The 23,442-nt window shown below is 39.0% G+C and overlaps 1 protein-coding gene across 1 annotated transcript; it reads left to right on the plus strand.

Annotated features, from left to right (window-relative positions):
• Positions 1-1,074: 1,074 nt before the first annotated feature.
• On the plus strand, positions 1,075-19,135 carry pax1/9 (paired box transcription factor pax1/9). The gene is given in 5 exon segments (NM_001164936.1): positions 1,075-1,418; positions 4,924-5,541; positions 16,715-16,917; positions 17,421-17,667; positions 17,928-19,135. Coding segments are annotated over 5 exon segments (1,152 nt in total). The 5' UTR covers positions 1,075-1,402; the 3' UTR covers positions 17,996-19,135.
• The last annotated feature ends 4,307 nt before the right edge of the window (positions 19,136-23,442 follow it).

Raw genomic sequence — 23,442 nt, forward strand, 5'->3', positions numbered from 1 at the left:
GGAAAATATAGGCATCAATTGAAACTGACTGACTGGCGCTTGCATTCGAGATCATAGGGCGTTGGAGGTACCCATCTGATAATAACGCTAACCCAGGTGAGAGAGATGGTAGTAGGCGAGGAAAACGCCGACCCGCTACGATACGCCGTGTTTACATTGACAACTATAAAACTATCCAACCGCAACTCTACCCCTCCTTTCCTTCACTGTATCATTACATGATGCGATACACATGAAGAGAAAAACTCTAGTCCCGGCGCTTACCAATCCCCCTCCTCGTCCCACCCTCATAATACCCCCCTATCGGGAGTTCTCTTCCCCAATTAGAAAGTCCCACGAACTCTGTCATCCGCGCTGTCTGAGACCTGAAAGTTATCAGTCACGTTGGCATGATATTGGTAACCGAGCGTTTTTGTACACAACACGAAATGCTTGGTGTAACGTTCAGTAGCATGATTAGTACATGCAATGACAGCTTGATGTTTAGCAAGCCAGCCAGGAAAAAGAAAAAAAAGCGCGTCACGCCGCATGAAAATGTGCGAGTTGCATGGGAAATGTAAATAATTTCCACCTGAACCACAAGAATGTTTCCAAACTTTATTATCAACATCATGGAAGTTATATCAGAAGTAACTTTTTCCTTCTCTCTTTCTCTATCCACCCCCCTCTCTACCTCTACCTCTGCTATCAACGGGTATACACTTCGCCATAGTGTACGTGCTCCATTCAAAACCTCCCTGAAAAATCCATTACTTTTTTGACCAAACCAAACACGCAAACACGATTAGAAAACAACTGTGTGGACAGAGCTGAGCGTCTATCCAATTTTGTATTGATTTAAAGGACGCTTTTAACCCTACTATGTTTATACCCCCATCATACTGTAGTGCATTCGCCACACAAAAAAATAGAACCCCCCGTTTACAGTTAAGCGTGCACGCGTGTGGCTTTCTACACTTGACGTGTGATTGACAACTTTTCACCCGGCGACCAATCAGAGAGACTCTCGCCCAATTAATTAGCGTTTTTGTAAACGCATGGCTATGGGGGGGAACGGCGGCGATAGTGAGTCACGTCGAGCACAAGAGAAAGGGAGGAATTGACATGAGTACGTAGAGACGGTAGTAATTCTTCACAAGATACACTCTCATTGGCGGCTGACTGCGTGTTATTTGGTCGAGGGCTAACAGTGAGACCAGTGAAGACACTCCCGTTATTTCGACAACTCGTTCTCAGTCATCCAAAAACTAATAATATCGACGAGTGCCGCCACTTGTCACACCGATATCAAGCAGCGCCAGCGTGTCTTCTCCAATTCAAGCTCGCGATCCAAGTAACTGGCCGGCTTTAAGTCCTTTTCGCCGTCTTCTACGCGCGACCATTACCAAGAAACACATCATCGATGCATTACGGCATGGGTAAGACCAAACTCTTTATTTCTCTGCACGGATCACTGGAATTGTCAAATAATATACACGACTCGTATTTACAACGATGATATACACACTGTTCCATCGAGCGAAACAACGTTATATGTGTTTTATTATTATTATTATTATTTGAAGAAGTGAAGACGGTGATTATAAATTCAGTCAATGGTGACGTTGACAGTTTTAGCGATTTTAAATGTCGACTTTAAAGCTGTGATTGTAAACGATAATGGAAACAAAAACTCGCCATGAGAGAACCGATCGCTTCCAGATGTGTTCAACGTTGACCCAGTCGGTGACGACCCAGGCCTTCCAGGCGAATTCGACGAGACCGAACAAATATACAAAAGTCACGTGTTTGGGTCACTAAAAAGTTATTATTTTTCGAATGTTGTTTGCCCATATCCGACAATATATATATATATAAGTTAGTGGCGAGGCTACAACTATGTTGACGTCACATGGTTCTGGGCGCTAGAAAACAAATATATCATGATATAGAATGCATGTCACGATTTTTGTTTCTTATTCTTGTTTTTTAAGATAATGAGATAATGTACATGAACTCGAGAAATGGCGCTGCGCGGTGGAAGCATCCGCGGTGATGGGTCAGTCACGGGGTACGGTGCGATACGGTGCTAGAGAAGGCTTGTTAGCTACTGTTTATATCCGATATGTTAGTATAGGGTTGAGCTGAACCAAAACAGAACAACAACAGACCACATAGGTTGTACGTGGTCTGATACGTACGCGGGACTTCTCTTAGTGAGTGAGTGCCGACTCACTGACTTACAAGCCTGTGCGTCAAACTAAAATTATCGCTAAATTGTTATAGTGAATATGAAGTTGTCCTCTCTAGGAACAGAAACACTAGCTTACACCCGTCCGAAATCGGTATGTGTCCTGATTTCAAGTCGGCAAGCGAGCACTAACTTGGGGACGGTGATTGGATTTAGCTGTTATACGCATATAAAGCAACACTTTTTATTGAATCATATGAAATATACCTTCAGTTTATTTGTTAAATTAATACCTCCAACAGACAACTTCCATTTCGTCGCAGAAATAAGTCAGTTTCCAAACTTAGCAGTTAGTGCTTTCCGGCACCTCGCATTTCAAGATGGCGGAATCAGTCAACTAACTTGAAGTGACTAGTCATACAGCTTCCACGCGATTTTATACTATCATTGTAGAAGAATTATACTATTTGATTTGTTTCATGTTAATTAAGTAAAATACAGTTCCATGCGTATATCGCAGTTCGCCAGGTTTCAGCTGTTTCGTTTTTTGTTTTTTTTTGTTTTGTTTTTATAAAAAAACTTCCCTTCTCTTTATTCTCACCAAAACAGTTTATGGAACGTTGAAGCGAGAAGGTGGCCGGCATCACCGGAACGTAAACTCGTTCGTTCAACCGAAACAAATAGAAACGCAATCAAGCATTATTTTAAACTCTTCCAAAACATAATCTTTAATTAGAAATGTTATTGTTTTGTATAACCTTTTGATAACCTTCATAATACCATGGGAATATTCCCAGTCGATTCATGTAATCGAGTCAGAAGTTAATTTTAAACATCGGTGTTATGGTCGTTGGGTAGACTTTTTTGCTAGAAATAAGGACGTGCAAGTTTCATATAGGTTTAGAGAAAAATTAAAATAATGAGCAGCGATGTAATCGATTTTTCTATGAATTATGAATTCCCTTCACAATAAATTTTTTCACATCCCAACAGATTGAAAATGACTCGATTTTGTTCGGATAAAAACAAATCATACCAAGAATGCCAACGACAATGTGTTTAATTTAATGCATTCTTTTAAAGATATTTATTATTAAAAAAAAAAACATTATGTTTTATTCTTCCTCATGGTCTGAGTTGATCCATTTCTTCTTGTGGATCTGGAAATAACTGACTGTTAACTACACGAGACTACAGGCCGCGGACTTCACGCATTTTCATTTAAATGGTAAACAATTTAACGTGTTTTATGTCGGTTCCGCGTTTTTCACAGTGATAACAGACAGTTCAAGTTTATGTGTCCGAATACTTGCCACTGTGGTTAAGAACGGAAGGCTGGTGGTCATAAATAAGCCATAACCGCATTAGAAATAAACAACGTGGAAATCAACGGTATATAACATAACTTGATATAATCAAATTTTGTTTCAAGTCTGCTAAAAGCCTATAATATCCTTTCCTGTGACGTTTGCTTTGAGCTAACCACATTGGGGGTCATTTGCCAATAAAATTAAGTAACAACAAAATTCATATTCGTTTTGTGTGATAACTGATGAAAAGCTTGAACAATTGTTTAAATATTGCCCGTATTTAGAGAGTTTGTTCGCCGAAAGTAGGCATATAATGCGTAGAATTGTTCTTAGAAGTGTTCTTAGACAGTCTGGCACTTTCGTGTCAGTAGATTCGTCATAAAAACCGAAACATAATTGTGCAATTTATAACACTACAATTGACTATTAATTACTGGCTCAGTTTCACTATTATAACTATTAACAAAAGTCAAAGTATATTGTAATAATTTCAACTGCTTCGGAGAAAAACAGCCTAAAAAGTTAAATCAGGGCACCACTCACCACTGTACGAGTAAAGTACGTTCTCATCACACGACCCGGGGGTGAAGTTAATTAATTTTCGACACCTCCTCACCGTGGCATTCAGTGAAAATAACACGTTCAGTATTGTAAATTTATAACAGTTCATAGTCGTTTTTTACACGTCAAGGTTTTGTAACTTTCCGTAATCTGGAAAGCGGCGTTCAATGTATACGTGACACACGCGTTGCAACTCTCTCGCATCCAGTCAACTCACCGTCACCGAATGTACTTATCGTTTAAAAAAATGCAAATAGCTCAAACCAGTGTGTCAACAGGCAGCGGTAATGGAAAGCGGAAAGCGATTGTATCGTGGCCAATACTTGTGAGGCAATCGACAAAACACTGACAGTTCAGAGCCTCTTCGTGACGATTGTTTCTAAATTGCCTGTAACCGAGCATCGTATATTATCGTGGCATTGGGACGCTTTGTATCACTCGTACATCTCTCTGATCCGCGGTATCGCCTACTTCATCTCGCAATGCGGCGTTACTAATCGATTGGTGGCTCATATGGAAGGCTCTGATCGGATATGAGTCTTCACGTTAATCAAATATTATACAATCCCGTCGTGAATTTTCCAAGGCAATTAATGAAGGCTGGAATGTGTAGAAGGATGCGATTGTCATAGTAATCGTGGAGTCAAGGCTGTGTAGTGCTTTACTGTTATTGTTGATAGTTGGGGGAACTTGGAGTCTGAGAAGAACTAAATGCGGGATGGGGAAGTTATTTTTAGTCTGAGTAGGTTGGATAGGGTGTTACGGTAAAAGATGCTATAGTTTTCGAAGTCTGGGATAGAATTTTGAGAGGTAGTGATGAGAGAGAAAAAAGTTTTGTGTGATGACTTTTAAATACCTTTGTGTTGTTTCTTTTTATGACAGAGCAAACGTTCGGGGAGGTGAACCAGCTCGGCGGCGTGTTCGTCAACGGCCGACCGTTACCAAACGGAATACGGTTGCGAATTGTGGAACTGGCCCAACTGGGAATTCGACCTTGCGACATCAGTCGACAACTGAGGGTGTCCCACGGGTGCGTCAGCAAGATCCTAGCTCGCTACAACGAGACCGGTTCGATACTCCCTGGGGCCATCGGGGGAAGTAAACCCAGGGTGACCACGCCGACTGTCGTTAAACACATAAAGGAGTACAAACGGATGGACCCGGGTATATTTGCCTGGGAGATCCGCGACCGGCTCATAGCCGACAATGTCTGTGACAAATACAACGTCCCTTCTGTCAGCTCAATCAGTCGCATACTGAGGAACAAAGTCGGCAACAACACCATACAGCATCTGCAGCACAGTGGTTATGACCCGGTGAAAGACCACCACCGACCGATGTACAACCCGCTGTACCCGTATCCCTGTGGACCAGGGCCTGCCAATACAAAATCTATAACCACTAACCAAGCCGCACTCAGGTGGCCGTCCTCACATTCAGTTCACGACATCCTAGGATTTCGACACGCCGGGATGATGGGACAGGGGCCAGACCACCAAGGTATGTACATAAAATATTATAGAAAATATAAGTAATTTTGAAACTACTGGCCCCAGTAAAAGAGGGACAGGTGCAAAGAAACAACCCTATACGATACAAACTCAACGCTCGAAGACATTCCGATTTGAATTCAACGACCCGCCCGCAAATACTCATAAATTACGATGTTGAATGAATATGCGCAATGTGATCATATTTCAATAACTAATACATTACCTACTTGGTACACAAACACGTGATTCAGTGACCCATCACAAAAACATTAATTTTCATATTACATTCAATACCTTCTACATAGTCTCTGAAATTCTCTCCTAAACTGCCAACATATCGCGTCATTGGTTTATTAACCAAATATCAGTGTCGCAATACGTGCAAATCTCTACTTGTGTATGCATTGTTATTGTCCACTTCTAGATAATTCAGGGTGTAAAAACCTTGTAGTGGAGCTGTTGCCGCTCGAGCATTCATATATAATACTGTCACAAAATACAAGAGCATTTTGCAGTATTGTTACTAGGCCAGCGTACTACTGAAAATAGCGTGTACATTTCCGTTCTTAAAATTAAATGCAGATCAGAATGCGATTGAAAATGACAATCCCAGAGATACATATAACCAATTATTTCATGTATTACAGCAGTGTTTCCCTGTTGTTTCGTCGCAATGCCGTTTGAGACTGAGACGGGGGAGGCGTACCTTAGGCATGATGTTTGTACCAAAGGGTGCATGGGTGGGCCGGGGTATCACTTTCTTAACAAAATATTGCAAAGTTGACTTGCAATTTGCTCAAGTCATCGAAGCATTTAAATCATCAATATTACTACCGGGAAAATGTTTTGAAAAGTTCATGTAAACTACGCAGGCGCAACAAACTTTCCGCGCTGCGAAAGGGAAAATTGCACCACGCACAAGTTTAAAGTACCATTTTTTTTTGTTTCTTACTTTCTTTTATCACGGGGTGGTATGTTCTACGGCGTGGGCAGACTGACAAATATAGTTCCCCATTCTTTAACACTTTAAAATAGAAAAGACATGAAGAGGCTCGCTCCTTTGGGGCATGCCATTCATTTTTTGACTGACTTCCACGGCGAAAAAAAGAATCATTTTTTCTACAGCTCTCTGAGGTAAACAAGTAGCGTAACCTTTCATTGGGAGAAAAACCAACTTGTTTTTTGCAACCAGTTAAGAATTTGAGCCAAGTAAACACATAAAGCTGAAGTTGGACAGTTATATCGTGAATAGTCGACATTATCTCGCGAGTTCTATGGTGTTTGTCATCACTTCCAACTCTTTGTATGTGAAGTATCAGATAGATCGCCATACACGCCCACTCGATCCCCAAATTCTTTTCCCTTCTTTGTCGCCTAGTATTTTCATTTCTTGCACCGTGACTGCCCGTATGGCAGCCCACCAACGTTCTAGAGCCAATCGAGATTCGTCCGCCTTTCACTTACGCGGACGAGGATCTAAGACTTGTGGCATCGCCTTTTTGCGTGTGTAATTTGTGCACGACCTCGATCACATCATTTCTATTCGCTGCGTCCCCCCTCCTCCTCAAATATTTGCTCCTAAACCCGTGCCTAATTGCTAGTGTTGAAACATCGATTAACCTTTTCCTAAGACCGGTGTCCATGTTTTTCGGCAGATCAAACGTTTTCTTAAAAACCCGTATTTTTGTCTTTTGTTTCCTGAAGATGGCTTTGCTTCTCCCGGTAATGCTTTTATTTTTTAATCGACTCAATTTCGCAGTGTTGATTCAACTTCTCTATCCCCCCTGACGTCCTCAAAGAAAATGAGACCGACATTAGGTAACCATTTATTTGTGCGTCCTTCGTACGAGTTTGATTGCTTAGTTCGGGGTGAATTCAAAAGTCCGACGATGCCACCACGCCGGCCATACAGAGCCTGACAAGCAAACTGCTACTGTTTTTTTGTCTCTCATTCTTGCTAAATGTTGTTGGGATCCCGCTGTGAATTTAGAGTGTATTTGTCGACCAACCGTTATATTGCCTTTTCAACTTTGTAAATACGGGTGTATAGTCAGAATCAAGATGCTGTGTATAAGAGTTGATGATCCACATCTACTTGGAGTTGATTGTGTATTCCAAGGACTGACAGAATAGTTACTCTCTTTCTTTCTTCGACATAATCTCCTTAACTTAAGAAGAAAAATTAAGATGAAACGCATCAAGGTAGTGACCTAGACAGTGTAACCATGAATATTTCGCGAACTCTAGTGTATTTCAATCTTTCTAATATATGTGAGTTTAACTTTGAGGTTGTTGACAGGGTGCCAGTTGACACCACTCGCAGTAGTGCTGTTCTTTAAATTTCCGATTACTGAGATGTCAGTCGCGCCGAACGCTGGATTATGGGCTTCTTTTTAAACTGGCTTATTCCTCGCATCGAAAGAACCTCTATGATGAAATATTGTGTATTCAAAATAACTGGAACAAAAAGATATTCTTTATAAGTACCACACTTTGATGTGTGATATGCCACTAGTTCTCCACCTTCGGAATCCAAATTATCTAAAATGTGAGAAGTAGATGAAAAACTAATTAAAAATTACTCAAAATCACGGAGGATCATGTAAACTATGATAAATTGACTTTTCGTAAATGGCCACAAATGTCGCGGAAGAATGATACTGCCAACTTTCTTTCAGATATTATTGAAAACTAACTATGCCAATTAGTAGTATTCTCCCTTGAGCAGGACAGACATAATCGACAATAAGTCGAAAGGTGAAAATATCTGTAACATAATTGTTATTAGATTGAACGTAAGTAAGTGCAGCTACAATATTATAGGACATCCATGGCAACCAGTAACAAAATACTGATAATACTTTAGTAGTATGTCGTATAAAAGTTGTGGCCCTGTGTTCAGAGAAGCGTTGCGTTGCGTTACGCGCGCATCGAACGCGGATTAGTGAATTGTTTTTTAATTAAAATTATCACTATGCATAATTTCAAAATTATCACCAACAATTATTACTCCATCCTCCTATCAGCTAGCGTTGCCTAGTTAGTTCATTCGGTTGCTGGAATGTAGTGTGTTTTTCATATAATCGCTAGGACGAACATCGTATTCGATATTCTTCAAAACTTTGAACCCCGCTGTTTAATACCTCAAATCCTATAGGGAATAGTTTGAGAGTAAAGAGTGGAAGCACTATTAAAAGTTAAGGAAAGATAGGAAAAGACTGGGAGCGAAACTTCGATTGCATAATAAAAACAGTGCGTAGTTCAGGGACAGTCTGAGACGGTTGAGCCATCTCATTTAGTGTCAGAAACCACTGTAAGCGAAGCGTTCCGTCACAGACATGGGAAGCTCATCGACGTGTATGAAATAAAAACGTTCTAGTCACTTTTCCGTGGTGAAGTGCGCGTGTAGCGGAGCATTAGGAAAAAAGTTTCGTTTTTCCCAGCATCCTGCGAATGTAAGAAAGGGTCACAGGAAAGTTAAAAAGAAAAGCAAAAAAAACGCTAAGGGTGATTGTTATAATTTCGAAAGTTTGCATGGTACATTGGAAGGTAATACAAGTTTCCTGTGGCAGTGCATATCTCTCGTCGCTCAGATCCACACCACTGACACTACACCCAACAGCAAATTTAATGAATTCCGTGTTTGCTCTTATTCATTCCTATTTCCTGCTATTTTCGCGCTCAGGCGATAATTGCACACAAAAGAGGCGCTTTGCAATTGGTTGAAACGTTTTCTGAGCGAGTTGAAATAATTTAAAACTGAAAAAAAAAACGTATGTTACCATTTTTTGGTTTCTCACGGTCTCGGTTTTCAACTGTCAACGCAAATGTGATTTTGGGAGGGGGACCGCTGAAAGGAACCAATCAAAAATTCCAGGGAAATGACGACAACAATGGCACGGGCATACCGAAATGCCACTCGGAGAATGCCAGTCCTGTAAATAGGCTCACTGAATATATGAAATAATAAAGTCAGGTGGCATGTTCTTTGTCCGCAACTTATAGCAGGCGGATCGATTTCAACTGATTCATTTCAAGTGAAATCCGACACGCACCTCTACATGGGCGACAAATCAAATTTGTTTTTTTAATATCATCGTCAAAGATCCTCATTTTCTTGTCCGTGGCGTCGAGTTGCAATAGGAAACTATTTTGCATTTTGTTTTTAGATTTAAGCACAACTTAAATGTAAACAAAGCTTCTTGATTCTCTTTAAGTGGCTTAAACATCGCATTTTATGTTCGGCAGATTATTAGCAATGGTGCAACAGGTGTCCCCTTGTATTTGGTGAAATGGCATCCGAAAGTATTCAAAAATCTGTTTTTTCTTTCAATGGATCGGCTCTGTGTCTGCAGTAATTGTGGTGGCAGGGGGAAAGAGACAACAAAGCAAAGTTTCTACATCTCCCATTTTGTACTAAGACGTTACGATCAGATAAGAAAAAAATCCCTCGACTAACTCTAATTTGTTTGGTTAAAAGAAATTGCTTAGTTGACAAATGTGACTGGAGATTTCCTTTTAATGTCTATTTCCCATGACGTTTAGTCAATATTTCAACAAAAGCTTTGGAACAATTCACACTTTGAAAACCACGCAATGGTACTCTCGACTCGAACAAGATCATACATTTCTTAAAAATTAGTTGAATTTTTGTCTTCAAAACTTGACATAATGTATTATTCCAGAAGTTCAAATCACATGGAAAACAAATTTTCCAAACGTATTTACTTTTTGGCCGGAAATGCAAGAAAGGGCCGCCTTTTGTCTCTCGACTTTACTCGGCGCGCGGTTTTCTCTATATATATCCCGCGCAACGACAGGAGCTGAAATGGAATCGTACATGTTTGATCTTAATGTCTGAGGTTTTCTAAGTGTCATATCCATTTGATTGATTTAGAACGGATTTCTACGCAGCTACCGTCTTTACTGCAAAGCAAATGTATAAATATTAATGAGCTCTGTATATGAACACACCGAGTCAGTGGCATGCAAGTAAGACACTTTCGTCAGCAACAATGCACTGTTTCACACGCCGTGCTTTCTCGAAGCCCATGTTTGATGCATCAATGTTAAATACCGGCAATTGCATTCATTCATTCATTCTTCGGAAACTCTTCGTCCGAATCCCGGGGACATTCTATAGACTGAACGTGACGTGAACGTGCCGACATTCGGGCGTGAATTGTTTTAACTCTTTAGTCGTGTAAATGTGTAGCAATTTTTCACTTTTTAATATAAAATAGATTCAATCGGACATGTTTTGTTTTGCAACATTTATTTTCTGAATTGAAAATGTGCATTTATTTCGTGTGTTTTTTTTGTAGAAATCTCTAATATTTCCGAATCTTAAATGTTTCGCCGGAGCGTTCAATCCCCATAATGCAACGCGTCAATGTGAGCGTTCCGCTCGGAGTGCAAATCGTCGCAGCTTAATTTATTCTGTTTCAATAAAGTGATATAAAATGAGGTCTGTGAGTCGAGATAGACACTTCTGCTAAAGAAAATATGGTGGTATACACTTTGCCTGCCCGTACCTAACTTTTTGCTTGAATGATGGGTGGATGGTTAGTCGGAAGGTTTGGATGACGCGGCTGCTTGGAAATCCAGGTAGTATACCGTCGCCAAAAAGACGTGCAATTAAACGTTATGCACACTTCAAACTTCAAACACGTTATATGTATATTCCATACTAGAGCAGTCACGAGTGTGTTATTATGAGCACTTTGATCTTTATATACGAGCTGTGCTAAGCTGTGTTTTAAATTGAAATTAACGAGTAGCTTTTTTTTTCTTTTCTTTTTTTATAAAATGTCAACTATGCGTGAGCCTCCGTGAAATTCACTTTACCACTTTTAACGCAACTTGGAATAAGAATCGACTGTACTGTTTGCACACAAGTTATAGACTCAAAAATCGATAAATTTCCTGGACAATAGTTCTTCGAGTCCCGTGTGTAAATGGAAACAATGAGAACATCTGAATTAAACTGAATTGCTATCACAGTGCGTACAATGACAACAATTGGGCCTGTGTGTAATTTTTTTTTTATCGCGGACGGAGTTGAGTAGGTAGTGGGGGGAAAACGTGCGTGATAGAGTGTTGATCCGTGTACAAGGCTCATGTAAGTTTTGGGACTATATGTTTTGTCGCTAGAGTATCGTTTAATTAAGAAACGATTGGCTATGTAAAGCAAACATTCGTCTTGTCAGGCAGCTCTGCGGCGGCTCACGGAGCTCTGTGGTTGGCTGGTGCTTTAGTACCGTACTTGAAAGTAATGTGATTTACTCGACTTCGTAAAACAACAATCAATGCGGGGAGCTATCCCCCCGAGGACGGTCAGTGTATACGTTCGACAGCCAGATTACTTGAATTCCAATTAGTAATATCATATGTAATTATCAAAGCAGAACAAATTGGGTGTGAAAACAATACCGAAAAGTGTCAGTAAAAATGTATGGAATTGTTTGCAGGCTCGCGGCGCATCTTGCTGCTGTGGAAAACTGTTTCCAATCATAGGCAATTTCCCGTTTCAATATCGTTTTTCCACGTGGCCGGCGTAAGCAGTCACTCGTTGAGGCTTGTGGGCTTCCAGTCGGGTTTCCAAGGTTTAGCACGCCTGCAGTGGATGTGTACTATCGGAGTATTGGATAATTTGTTACGGTTATAATTTCCCAAGAATTTGTACTACTTTTTGAACTCAAGACAAAATTAGTCTACGGGGTTTCATCAACTGATTATTATAATCTTACAGCAATATTTTCAGTCACATTTTCCACTTTTCACCAAATGAGCCTGAATCATAATTATTCCTATTTTTTCTCAAAAGTATCAGTGAGATATTTGTTCCAAAATTAACAAATAAATTGTAGAAAAAAAATACATAAAAGTTTGCAAAATGTTGTACCAAAATATTATACAACATTTTGGCGGGAATTTGGTTTGTTGGTTGTTGACAGCGAGGGCGGCGTTTCATCTTGATGTCACCACCCCATACACACAATTAGCATGTCCCGTGGAACAAATTCGACCGGCTGGAATTACATTACAGCGCTCCAGATTATAGAACGTTTCAAAGGTTAGACAAACTCGCGAAATTCCGACGGAAACGTCTTGTCATAAACATATATAGTCGCGGCATTTCGGTGATCCCATCCTCGTCCCAGTGCATGTGTAATCATTAGACATGGAATCTAACGGACAATCAATCAGACCCGCGTTAATGGCAAATTGATTCCGCCGCCCAGATTGCCATAATGCCACGTATTTGCGATTGGCTTGTTTTATTGGTTATTTTCACTGGGTTTTAAAACGCTGAGTCCGTGGGGGTGATACGCAAGACTCCGTGAAGAGTTGTTGTTTCGAGTTGTTTCACTCGAAGCATATGCATGCCAGGTGGCGATGTGAGAATTACGTCTCGGCCACACTGCAAGCGTTCAGAACTTTTAACCCGCAAGCAATTTGCTAAAACAGATTTCTCTCTCCATTAACATGAGTTGATTTTACATTCTGTAGTATGTTTTGACTCGTATTTAATCGATAATCACGATCATCCAGGAAGCAAACGCTCATTTGTACTTATACATATTATTATTTCGTGTTTTCGCTTTTCTGTATTAAGCATGGTTTGTCGAAAAGTTTGTCTAAGTGATAAAATGCTATAATTGTATAATAATAACAAAAATAATGATTGATATTTATATTTGAGAATTCCCGATTCAATTGAAGACATTCATCCCGTCTCGTTTTCTTTTTATTGAGTGCATCAGTCAAGTTACTAACGCAATTTCACGATTGACGACAGTAGTTTTATCTACTAAGAACTTTCTAGTTATCGCTTAAATGTTTCATCATTGCTTAGGACTCGACAGAGCACGAAGATTGATATCGTTTTCTCTTTAGTGAAATCTGCCGCCCGCATTTCTGCCGTTTAGTGACATCGGTAATTCTCGTAACAACTAGTAAATTGAACGACCTCGGTGTAATAAAATGTACATTTCGCAAACAAACATGTAAGTCAGATATGAAAATGCGTCATGTGTGTCTGATTTCTAACTTTAATTTCTAATTATATTGGGTATTTTACTGATTTGTTTCATTACTAAATTGTAATAACTTTTTTTATCATCACCATAATAATACTGAATGTGTAATATATTAGATATTAAGCAATAAAGTCCATTTTATGTTAATTGCTTTTAATTAAATTCTGCATAATATTTTTCTTTTATTCTTCGTGGTTTCAATATAAATATCTACAATCTCCGCCGCCGTGCTACCAACTCTTTTCAACGGTTCCGCACCATTGATTTCAGTAACCGCCGTACTTACAGACGCCGATTCGTTTAAGAGAAACAATATTTGAAGATGAATGAGAGTTTAATAATGCCACGATGGTAATTATACTGCGCGCTTAATTGACTCTATCAAATGGGGGGAGAAAAATGCCGATAGCGAAAATCCGGCGATTAAGAACAATCGCACTTCGAGTCTGAACGGTTATTAAAACTTGTGTGTTTTGGCTATAATATTTGAAAACACGCTTTAGAAAGAAAGAAAAATATGAATATCCACTGAGATTTCCTTCGACAAAGCTCAAATTAACCGTTCATTTACGTTCAATATTTGCCTAGTGTGAAGTCTGAGATTTCGGAAGGGGTAAAAATTATTGCAAAGTCACGAATGAAAGTGGACAGAAGACTGACATTGCCGTAAAAATTGAAATCAGTCAAAAAACGAGACTTTTGAACGTGTCCTTATCTGCAATAAGATTCCCCCAATTCACTTCACATAGCTGAATGACGTGGAGTCAGTGGCGTTCGGTGCGCATGGCCCACTGGCAGAGTTTCGAGGCTGTTATGATTCCCCGCACATGCCGCGAGAGATGAGTACATGACCGAATAGTAGGGCAACCGGGGTCACGCACTGGAGTTATGTGTTGAGTAATGGCTGGGTATGGGAATAGAAATTATCCAGCATTTACCAGTACTTTTAAGACACAATAAAATAAATAAGTCCCCAGTGATTAATTATATTCCAAACAAATTTATGTTTATTTGTTTTGCCCCGGTGAAGAGCGTTTGACGAATGACTAGCATCGAATCATCCTCAGAAATAGTCGTATCTTTATTTTGATTGCGACGGATTTTTTCGATGTCTGCAGATCAAATCGGCACCCTCAATCGAAATCCACGACAGTAAATCAGCGGACTGCCTCATTAGGGAATCCCCGCCTCCACACAAGGCCGAGTGATTGCCAGTGAACTTGATCCTGATAGATCATGTCTTGATATTTAGAAGTAACTGTGACTTGAATTTTAATGCTGAAATATTATCTGTTTTTTTGTATTCACCAAAAATCTGCACGTCCAGCTAAAGGTTCATAATCAGAATTTGGTTAAAAGAAGTTAAAATGTCCGGCTTATTTTCGCACATATGTATCTGCAGCGAAAACCCACTTTACTCGTTAACAGTGTGTAAACCATCGTTATTTATTGACTGTCAGTTAGTTTCCATGTAAGCAACACGTTCCAGATTTCAGTAATGCCACTTTTAACGACGTTGCATCCACCTCTTTCTAACACCATCGGAGAATGGTTGCCATTTTTAATAGGCCGATGGGGCCTGCGCCTTCAAGATTCAGCACATTTAGCAACACCACGGGGATTGGTTTACAGGCTAATATCTATTTGGCCGAGGAAACGTGATTTTGCTGAAGGGAAGACACGACGAGGGAAATGTGTTTTATTTTCTTTAGCTGCACCACAAACAATCATACCCAGTGATATACTCGCAGTGGCCGCATCTGTTTTGGACGTGTAATAAAGACGACCGTAGTCTCCCCCAGCTTCGAATGAACGACTTTTTTTTTTTTCAAAAACGTACTCGCTTTCATCGCTTTGGGCCAGATTTTGCTTCAGTCATATTCAGTTGCACCGAGTAGTTGGATAAATAAATACAAAACCACGATCGATGCCGTATTTTGAGTTACACCAAGATACATGTGTGGTTGGTAAATGTTTTCCATGCTTCGATGCGGTTGGTTGGCCGCTAACGACACTGTTAGATGGCGTTTAGCATCAAATCGACACTGACTCGATTTCTCAAACATTGTTTACAATAAATAAAAACTCTAAAAAGGCCATAAACCAGGTCGGTAAACGTCGATGATTATTAGCTGCATGGTGTGTTAGGAATTTTTAGAAGTCGAGCGGTCGTTCCAATTCGTTTATTCTGCATCGTGTCGCAGTATAGTGGAAGCGTTCTAGATACCCTAATGCGAAATAGACAACCGACGGTGATTTGTTTCCCTCGGGGGCACGGTGCGTCCGTAGAACAATGCGTTTTGAAGACCGTGTAATTGACGGAGACTCGGCGTTTTAAGGAGAATATCGCAGCTTCTCGGCTTAGACATTGAACTGGTTTGCCACTTCTTGTCTATTTTAATTATTGCAAATTTGAGTCATACTCGTGATGTTTAATTTCATTCATACCTATACTTACATGTATATACCTTTCCCTAAATTGCTATTAAAATCGGTATTGCGAAACTCGTAATCCGTTTTTTTTATACTCAACTAAGAAACACCTCGATATTTACAAATAAATTTTCATATTTTAGTACATAGTCTATACAATAAATAGTCGTATCAATATTGATGTTATTGATAATCGAATGTATCTCGATGGTAATTGGAATCTTATCACTGTTGTTAATATAAAATTTGCATCCATCGTCACGGTGTGGTAAAAGGAATTTCAACAACTTTCGCAAAGTCCACGGTAATATTCAACAAAAACAAATTGCGCAACGTTTAGTTCATTGAAATTATATAAAGAAAAAGATTCCGATCAAGAATTACATTTTAATCAGTTTAAATAAATTAAAATCTAATCAATATCAAGGGGAATCACATTTATTCGTGTTTCCATGGTAACAACAGCACAAACCCTCACGAACCCCATTTAAAACTTGCACTGTCTAAGAACACAGCATTAGGTTCAGATGTTTGTATATTTCACCGTGGCGTTGTGATTGTAACCACGGCAAACATTTTCATGAAAAGATTTCACGGCGAAAATCGATAAAATAAATACAGAATGACTCACAGTTAGCACGATATCCTATATTACTGTTTTTTTCAAGATGAAATTCAAACATGCATTTCGTTTTTTTTTTCCAGGGCCATTTGCCATGTATCCAGATAGCACCGGCCATTCGCACGCTGCTAGTAGTCTGGCTGACTATTCGAGACCACCGCACCATGCTACAACGGGCTACCCTGGACCAGCAGACCACCAGCGGAGCAGCATGCATTGCGAGTCGGTCAAAGCAGAAAAATCTCACTTGGAAGGCGATACTGGCAAGATGTCGATCTCGCCAACGGTACGTTGAAAGATGGGTCTATAGATAATTTTTCTCTCCCATAGTGGCCATCTTTGTTTATCGTCCGCGCACGGTCGGTGCGATGTTTCCCTGTGAATACAGCAATGTTTTCGTTCGGGTTTTTTTTTCTTTGTATAGTTTAATAGCGATAAGATGACAGTGGAAAAATACCTACATTCATTTCTATTTTAAGGAAAAATGAATCTTTGGAGAATATCCCAGTATTTTGAAGCAGAATCTTAAATGCGATGTGTTTGTTGTTTTTACAGTCACGGTCGTTGCCGCGTGTTCGAACTTGGTGAAATGTACACAACTTTCAAGTTGGCAGGCGACAACTTGTGTGATACAAATTTCCGTTTTCAGTTGAATAACTTCGAAAATGTTTTACTGAAAAGAATGAGTTGATATTTGTAATTTCATAATTATCATTTTTATATATGTTATATTTGATTGTGAGTTTTATAAGTTAGTAATTAAATGTTGTTGTTTTTTTACAATTTCAGGACCCCTCTCTTCCAAATGTGGGTAGCTTCGTGCCGTCAACTTTAACGATATCGCCATATCATCACCCGAACCCCACGTACGTCCCTACATACGGTGCTACTACTGCCATGTCCAGCTCCCTCGGCCACAGTGTCTGGCATTCCGGTAACGGCTTCCCTTGTTCATCGGGGACCAACTTGAACTCAGACGTGCTCAGACCAGCGGCATTGGCGTACAAACCCGTGGTGACAACGTCGTCGTGTTCAGGTGAGTCAGGTGGTGAAGTTCAGGTTATAAACGACGGGGTTGGCATTATTTATTTTAAAAATTCTTGAAAATACGTTTCTTATTTAATTTTACGGAGGTGCAGATTATTTTTTGTTCCCATTCTACCCCTCTTCGGGCATATCGTTTCATAAATTCCGTTGTCATGGACACAGAGAGAACATTTTACTCACCCATTTTCATTGTTTGCTCACCGTTGCCATAGTAACCACATTCTTTTTTTTATTTATTTCTTTCTGTAGTCGTGGAAAATGCGTCACACCAACATACCAATTCGATGGCACTTATCCAGTCAACGCAATCCAGTTAAAATCGATCAGTTTAAAACAAGAAGCATTCTTCAAGAGACTAGATGCGCTGTCTTTCATTCGACGAACTTCGGACGTTTTTCTTTGCGAGCAGTTATTCACACGTGATGCAGAGTTGTCAGACCGTCGCATATAGAACGTGCTGCACCCCCCCTCCTCCCAAGAACTTTGTTACTGAACATTACCTAACAATAATGAAACAAAACGCCCCACTCATCTGCAACTATGGATTACAATTGTATTACAATTATGCGGCACTGACAAGAACTATCTTCCAAACGAAGTAAAATACAGAGAAAAAAAATAGACCGGAAACTCGACGAGAAGAACGGAACGCGTTTACATCATATTTGTAGCGAGAACTGTCAATAGTACGTATTTCAAAAGACCGACAAGTATTGTAATAAAACAACAATGACGTCAGCGACATGAACTGTGCCATGTGCACGTAAATTATTTTATTTGATGCAGTAGATCTGTTTTAATATTCTACTTGTAACCATAATGGTGTAGTCGATTATTTTATTTCACCTATTTTAGCCGTAGTTTTAAATGATAGTTGTTTATAAAGAGCCATAAGTTTAAATATCATGTGCTATATTTTAGATTTCAGAAAGAGAATCAAATATCGGACTTTGAATTGTTTATATGTCTATATTTTTGCATATTTGGTGAAGTATATATTTTTTTGAAATGTTTTAGTTTGTAAAATTATGTTAAGTTGGCTGTGTCTTATAATTATTCTGAAAGTTTACGTTGGTAGTATTGATCCTACGGTGACGCACTATGCGTGAAATGTACACAGACGCGCAGAACTAATGAAATAAAACGAAAGTTTTTCAGTAATCGGTCTCGAGTGGCGCAAAGCTGCAGACTCGAATAAGGAACACACACTATTTCTCGTCATTTTTTTTTTATAATTTGCTTTCTATGTTTACCCGCGAGAGATTCGACTTATAAAAAGTTGAACAAAAAAGAATATATGTGTCAATTTATTTTATGTACTTAAGAAAAGTTGCATTGTTCGTTTAAAACATCCGCTTTGTGTGCTTAATTGATATATATTTTGTTTTGCTTTTATCAGTATTTGTTCATAATTATACACGAGAGATTTTTTTGAATAAATAAATTTGTAAAACTGAGCTTTTTGACTTTTTTGAATAATTCTAACTTTAGTAAATGCCGACGTTATTCAAGTAACTGAATGCTTAGAGTGAATCTAGACCTACTGTTAATTGTATTGGCTTTGTTGATTCGAGTTTTAAGTGTAATACGTATGTCAACATTCAGTTTGTATTGGGCATTATTTATACTTAAAATACCAGTATCAAAGTGAGATTATCGTACGCAGCAAACACTCTTGAGATTTGATTTCCACGATATGATGACTAGATTCTCACAACATAGTACATTTGATAACTACGAAGCAGTGTTAGGATTGTCATTCAATCAATAGACTAGGCGGTGTAACGTTGAGCGAGGATGTTCGATGTTATGAACGCAGCAACCAGCTTAAAGTGGAAATAGTAAGGATGTGTTCTTCGCAACAAACTGTAAAGTAGAAATAGTGTGATTATCTTAAGAAAAGAAAAAAGAAAACAATTAATTCTTATGGAAAATTAATATCAAAGTACAAATTTAAAATAAAAACAAATCGCGCACCGAAATTTGTTTTCTTTATCAATTTGAAATTCAGACATTCACTAAATTCCAGTATTGCGTGGTTTGATGGTAGCTTTCATTGATTTAGCTAAATGATTATTGTTGTACTTCGCCTAAGCCCCATACTGTTATTGGCTACCTGTAGCGACGTGGTACCAATGCTGTGTGAATGTTTGACAAAAAATAATGACGTCGTGTGTTACGTCATTTCCATAACGCCAGGTAAAATTGGCAGCACATTGTCGTTGATAAGAGACAACCATAATAACAGAAGTACCACATTATTAATTGAAAAATTGTGTGTTAACAACTTGTGTCGTCTGTCGTGATAGCGTCCGGGCCTTTTCTTTCTCTCAAAGTTCATCGACCGCCATGTTGTAGTGTGTACATTTCAAGTCGAGTGAAGATGTTTGTTGAGATCTTGAGCGTGCTTTTGGGTGAACAGTGTGGATCTCGGTGAATTTCTAGTGCGTTGAATAGAATTCAAATTGGATAACACCCAAACAAACTGCCACGAGTCTCGAGGGCTCGGCTTTAACAAATGCAACTGATTCGATTGCGGCAAAGTTTTGGCCCGGGACGATTGAAGAATTTAAAGTATTATTATCCGCATGTAGTATTGGAAGATTAACTTGCTTATTATGGAGTATTTTCAACAAAAAACTATTACGCATTCATATCTTAAGTTTTGCGTCAAAGCCGACAAAACCAACAATTCTCACTTCAGAAAAATATCGGTAAAACCACATTCCTCCTATCATAGAGTGATATGGGGATTGTGGTAAAACGTACATTTTTTGAATTGATCTAGTTTGGAATTTGAACAATACTATTAAAATTAAAAAATAAATAAAAATAAAACATGTTAGCATTCAAACATAGTACTGCTACCCACACATATAGAGACGGCTTCTTTTCCTGAATGGTCCCGAAAATCTATTCAAACATAAACCGTTGCAGATTTCGTTTCGCCTCGAACGGCAGTCTAGCAAAAAACGTCCACTTACTATAACTAACTAGGGTCAAACTCCGGGTCATCTCACCTGCCAATCTGGCCACACAATGTACGTTTGTTTCATTCGGAAGAAATGGCCGGAACTGGTACAAGGGGGCCCGGTCAAGATTGAGTTATACATTCAAGAGGTGGTGGTTGTATACGTTAATGTAAGAGTCAATAATGTACAGTACGCAATTTGCCGCTATATCAAGATTCTTTGATTTTTAATAGTGGTTTTAGCAATTTACGGATCTCATCAAAACGGCGGTTTAGTATTGTCCCGATTGTCTGACATAATATTTACGTTGACCGCAAATATGTTAAGATCGCCTACCATAAGCGAGTCGTTTTCAAGTTTTTTTTTTTTTTTTTTTTAATTTTTCTTTCATAATAGGTGAACAATGTTTATCTGTAGCTACGTTGTTATAGCAACAGTGTCTGCAGAGACTCGCACAGTATAATAGGTGTTAGTTACTCGATGATACCTGAAGCGAATTGATTTGAGACGGAAATGAGTAATTTTTAAGAAAACAGACTAACACTAAATAAACTGGGATGAGCGATGTCGTAATCACCGAAAAATGTACAATATTTGGCATCTGAGACCTAAATATTTTTGGCATGATGTCATCACTTCTATTGTGTTATTTTTGGCATCAATTAATCTAGTGAAAACAAAACTTAAAGTTCAACGGCATGTAAAAAAATGTTGTCATACAGCGCATAGGGTAAAAGAACGAAAAACGGTGGGAGAAATTAAATGTCACCAACCCTTACAGCGACTGACCTCGGACGACGGTGACGATCTATATAATATTGAGTGTCGTCTGCATACTTGCGTGACCCAAGACCGCCTTTTTTTTCTTCCACGGTGCCATAACAGATTCCAAACAAGAAAAACCAACCGCAGGAAGCGACACTATCCGAACTGATATTATCTCGTGTTTTCTTTTTTCGCTAATTCCTTCCCATCCATCATCCGAACAATGTTTGAAAAGCTTACATTCTGCGCCGATTCTTTTTTCATAGCTCTTTTCTTCCGATACAAGGGCATGCTTCCTCCGTTATTGGCGAGTCCGCCCCGAAGAGCGATCAAGTTTCACACTCCTCAACAAAGCCCAAGTATGTAGATGGCTCGGACGTCGGTGCCTTCCTTTCTTTACGAGGTATTTCGGGCCGACGGTCAGCAAATAGATTTAACAGTTTATGGGAACGCAAAGTAAACTTCTTATTGAACACCGTGTAATATATCTTTGGGAAAATACTCGAATTAAGTTGGTTCTCAGTTGCTTTTTTTTTTCTTCGCTCTAAAGCGCCGTAATCCATTAGAAGTTGAAGTGGCTTTGGGGGGTTGACTTTGAATAATTACTTCTTTATAAGTTAATTCTAATTAAATCAACCGGTCGCGCAGTTTTTTTTTTCAGAGGCAAAGTTTGCTTATCCCACGATTTTGAAAAGATTATATTTAGTGTAACATTCTAATCTCCGATACATTTCCAGTAGCTTGTTGGTGATATCGTGTTTGTATTCGACTCTTAAATTATTAATACAGACTCTCCCTCCCTCTCCGTTGGTACAGTATACACCGTCGCCGTATGTATTTTAGCGGGAAACGAACTGTGATGACCTTTGTTTGTTTTTGGCGGTGAAAATCTCTGTATTGCCGCCCATCTTCTAGAACTACACGCTGTTTGTTTTGTAATCACGAGTGCGGCTTCTGTGTCGTTGTACATTTCATACGTAAACGTACGCTGAATAATGTCTTATTTCACATGCAGTTAAAAGCCGCGGCCCCAAAACGTGCTTTTTGGAAGAACTGTTGTTGGCATATTTTAATTCATGTACTGTGTGGATTTTACAGATATACTTTTAATTCGGAGGTATAACTAATATGCAAGTTGGGGAATATTTACGCGTACTCCCTAACACACCATGTCTGTCTATTTGGCCGAACAACGGACATTTGTGCTCAGTACAACGCGGATTAAAAAAAAAATAAAACAATTGTAACTCATGACCATTTAAGATAACATTCTATTTTCCAATTTATATATTACTTTATTAAAACTGTAATATATTCACAATTCATACAAATAATGATGGTGGCAAGACTCGCGCATGGTAACTATAGGAGGCATTTTAATATGAGATTTGCATATCATAATTAAGTAGTCTTACAGTAATTATAAACTATACTATAATATGAGGCTTACTAAGCCGAAGCGTACAATTCCGTACTTTTACCACGACAAATCGGAGAAAACGCGAAATGTTCGCTCGACAGTGGACTCCCTGTGGCATGAGTGGCGTAGACTTGAGCATTTAGTTGGCTTAATCACAAGTGGACTTATTGAACGATTGATCGATTTGTTCATTGATAGTCTTATACTTGTGTCGCACCATTAAAAGAACAAAATGATTTACGATACATTTAAGTTGAATTAGAGGGCCTCTGATGTGGTCGAAGTCCTGGGTTCGACACCACTTTTGCAATAGTTCAAGAAGAATTCTGTTTCCATCTCTACTGCGGTCTTACATCGTACCTAGTCAGCTCTGCATATGAATACAGTTTTACAATCTGCATATGAATACAGCTTTACAATCTGCATATGAAGAAAACAGAAGCCGTCTATGTTCCTAATGTGAATATAACCAAAGTGGTTTATAATATCCATAAGAACACAACTATAGCGGTTTACAATTTGCATATGAATATAACTACAACGGTTTACAGTTTGCATATGAATACAACCATTGTAGTTTACAATCTGCATACGAATACAACCAAAG

Source organism: Saccoglossus kowalevskii, chromosome 2 (assembly GCF_978046115.1).
Source record: "Saccoglossus kowalevskii chromosome 2, keSacKowa6.1, whole genome shotgun sequence".
In the NCBI taxonomy this organism is placed as follows: Eukaryota; Metazoa; Hemichordata; class Enteropneusta; family Harrimaniidae; genus Saccoglossus; species Saccoglossus kowalevskii.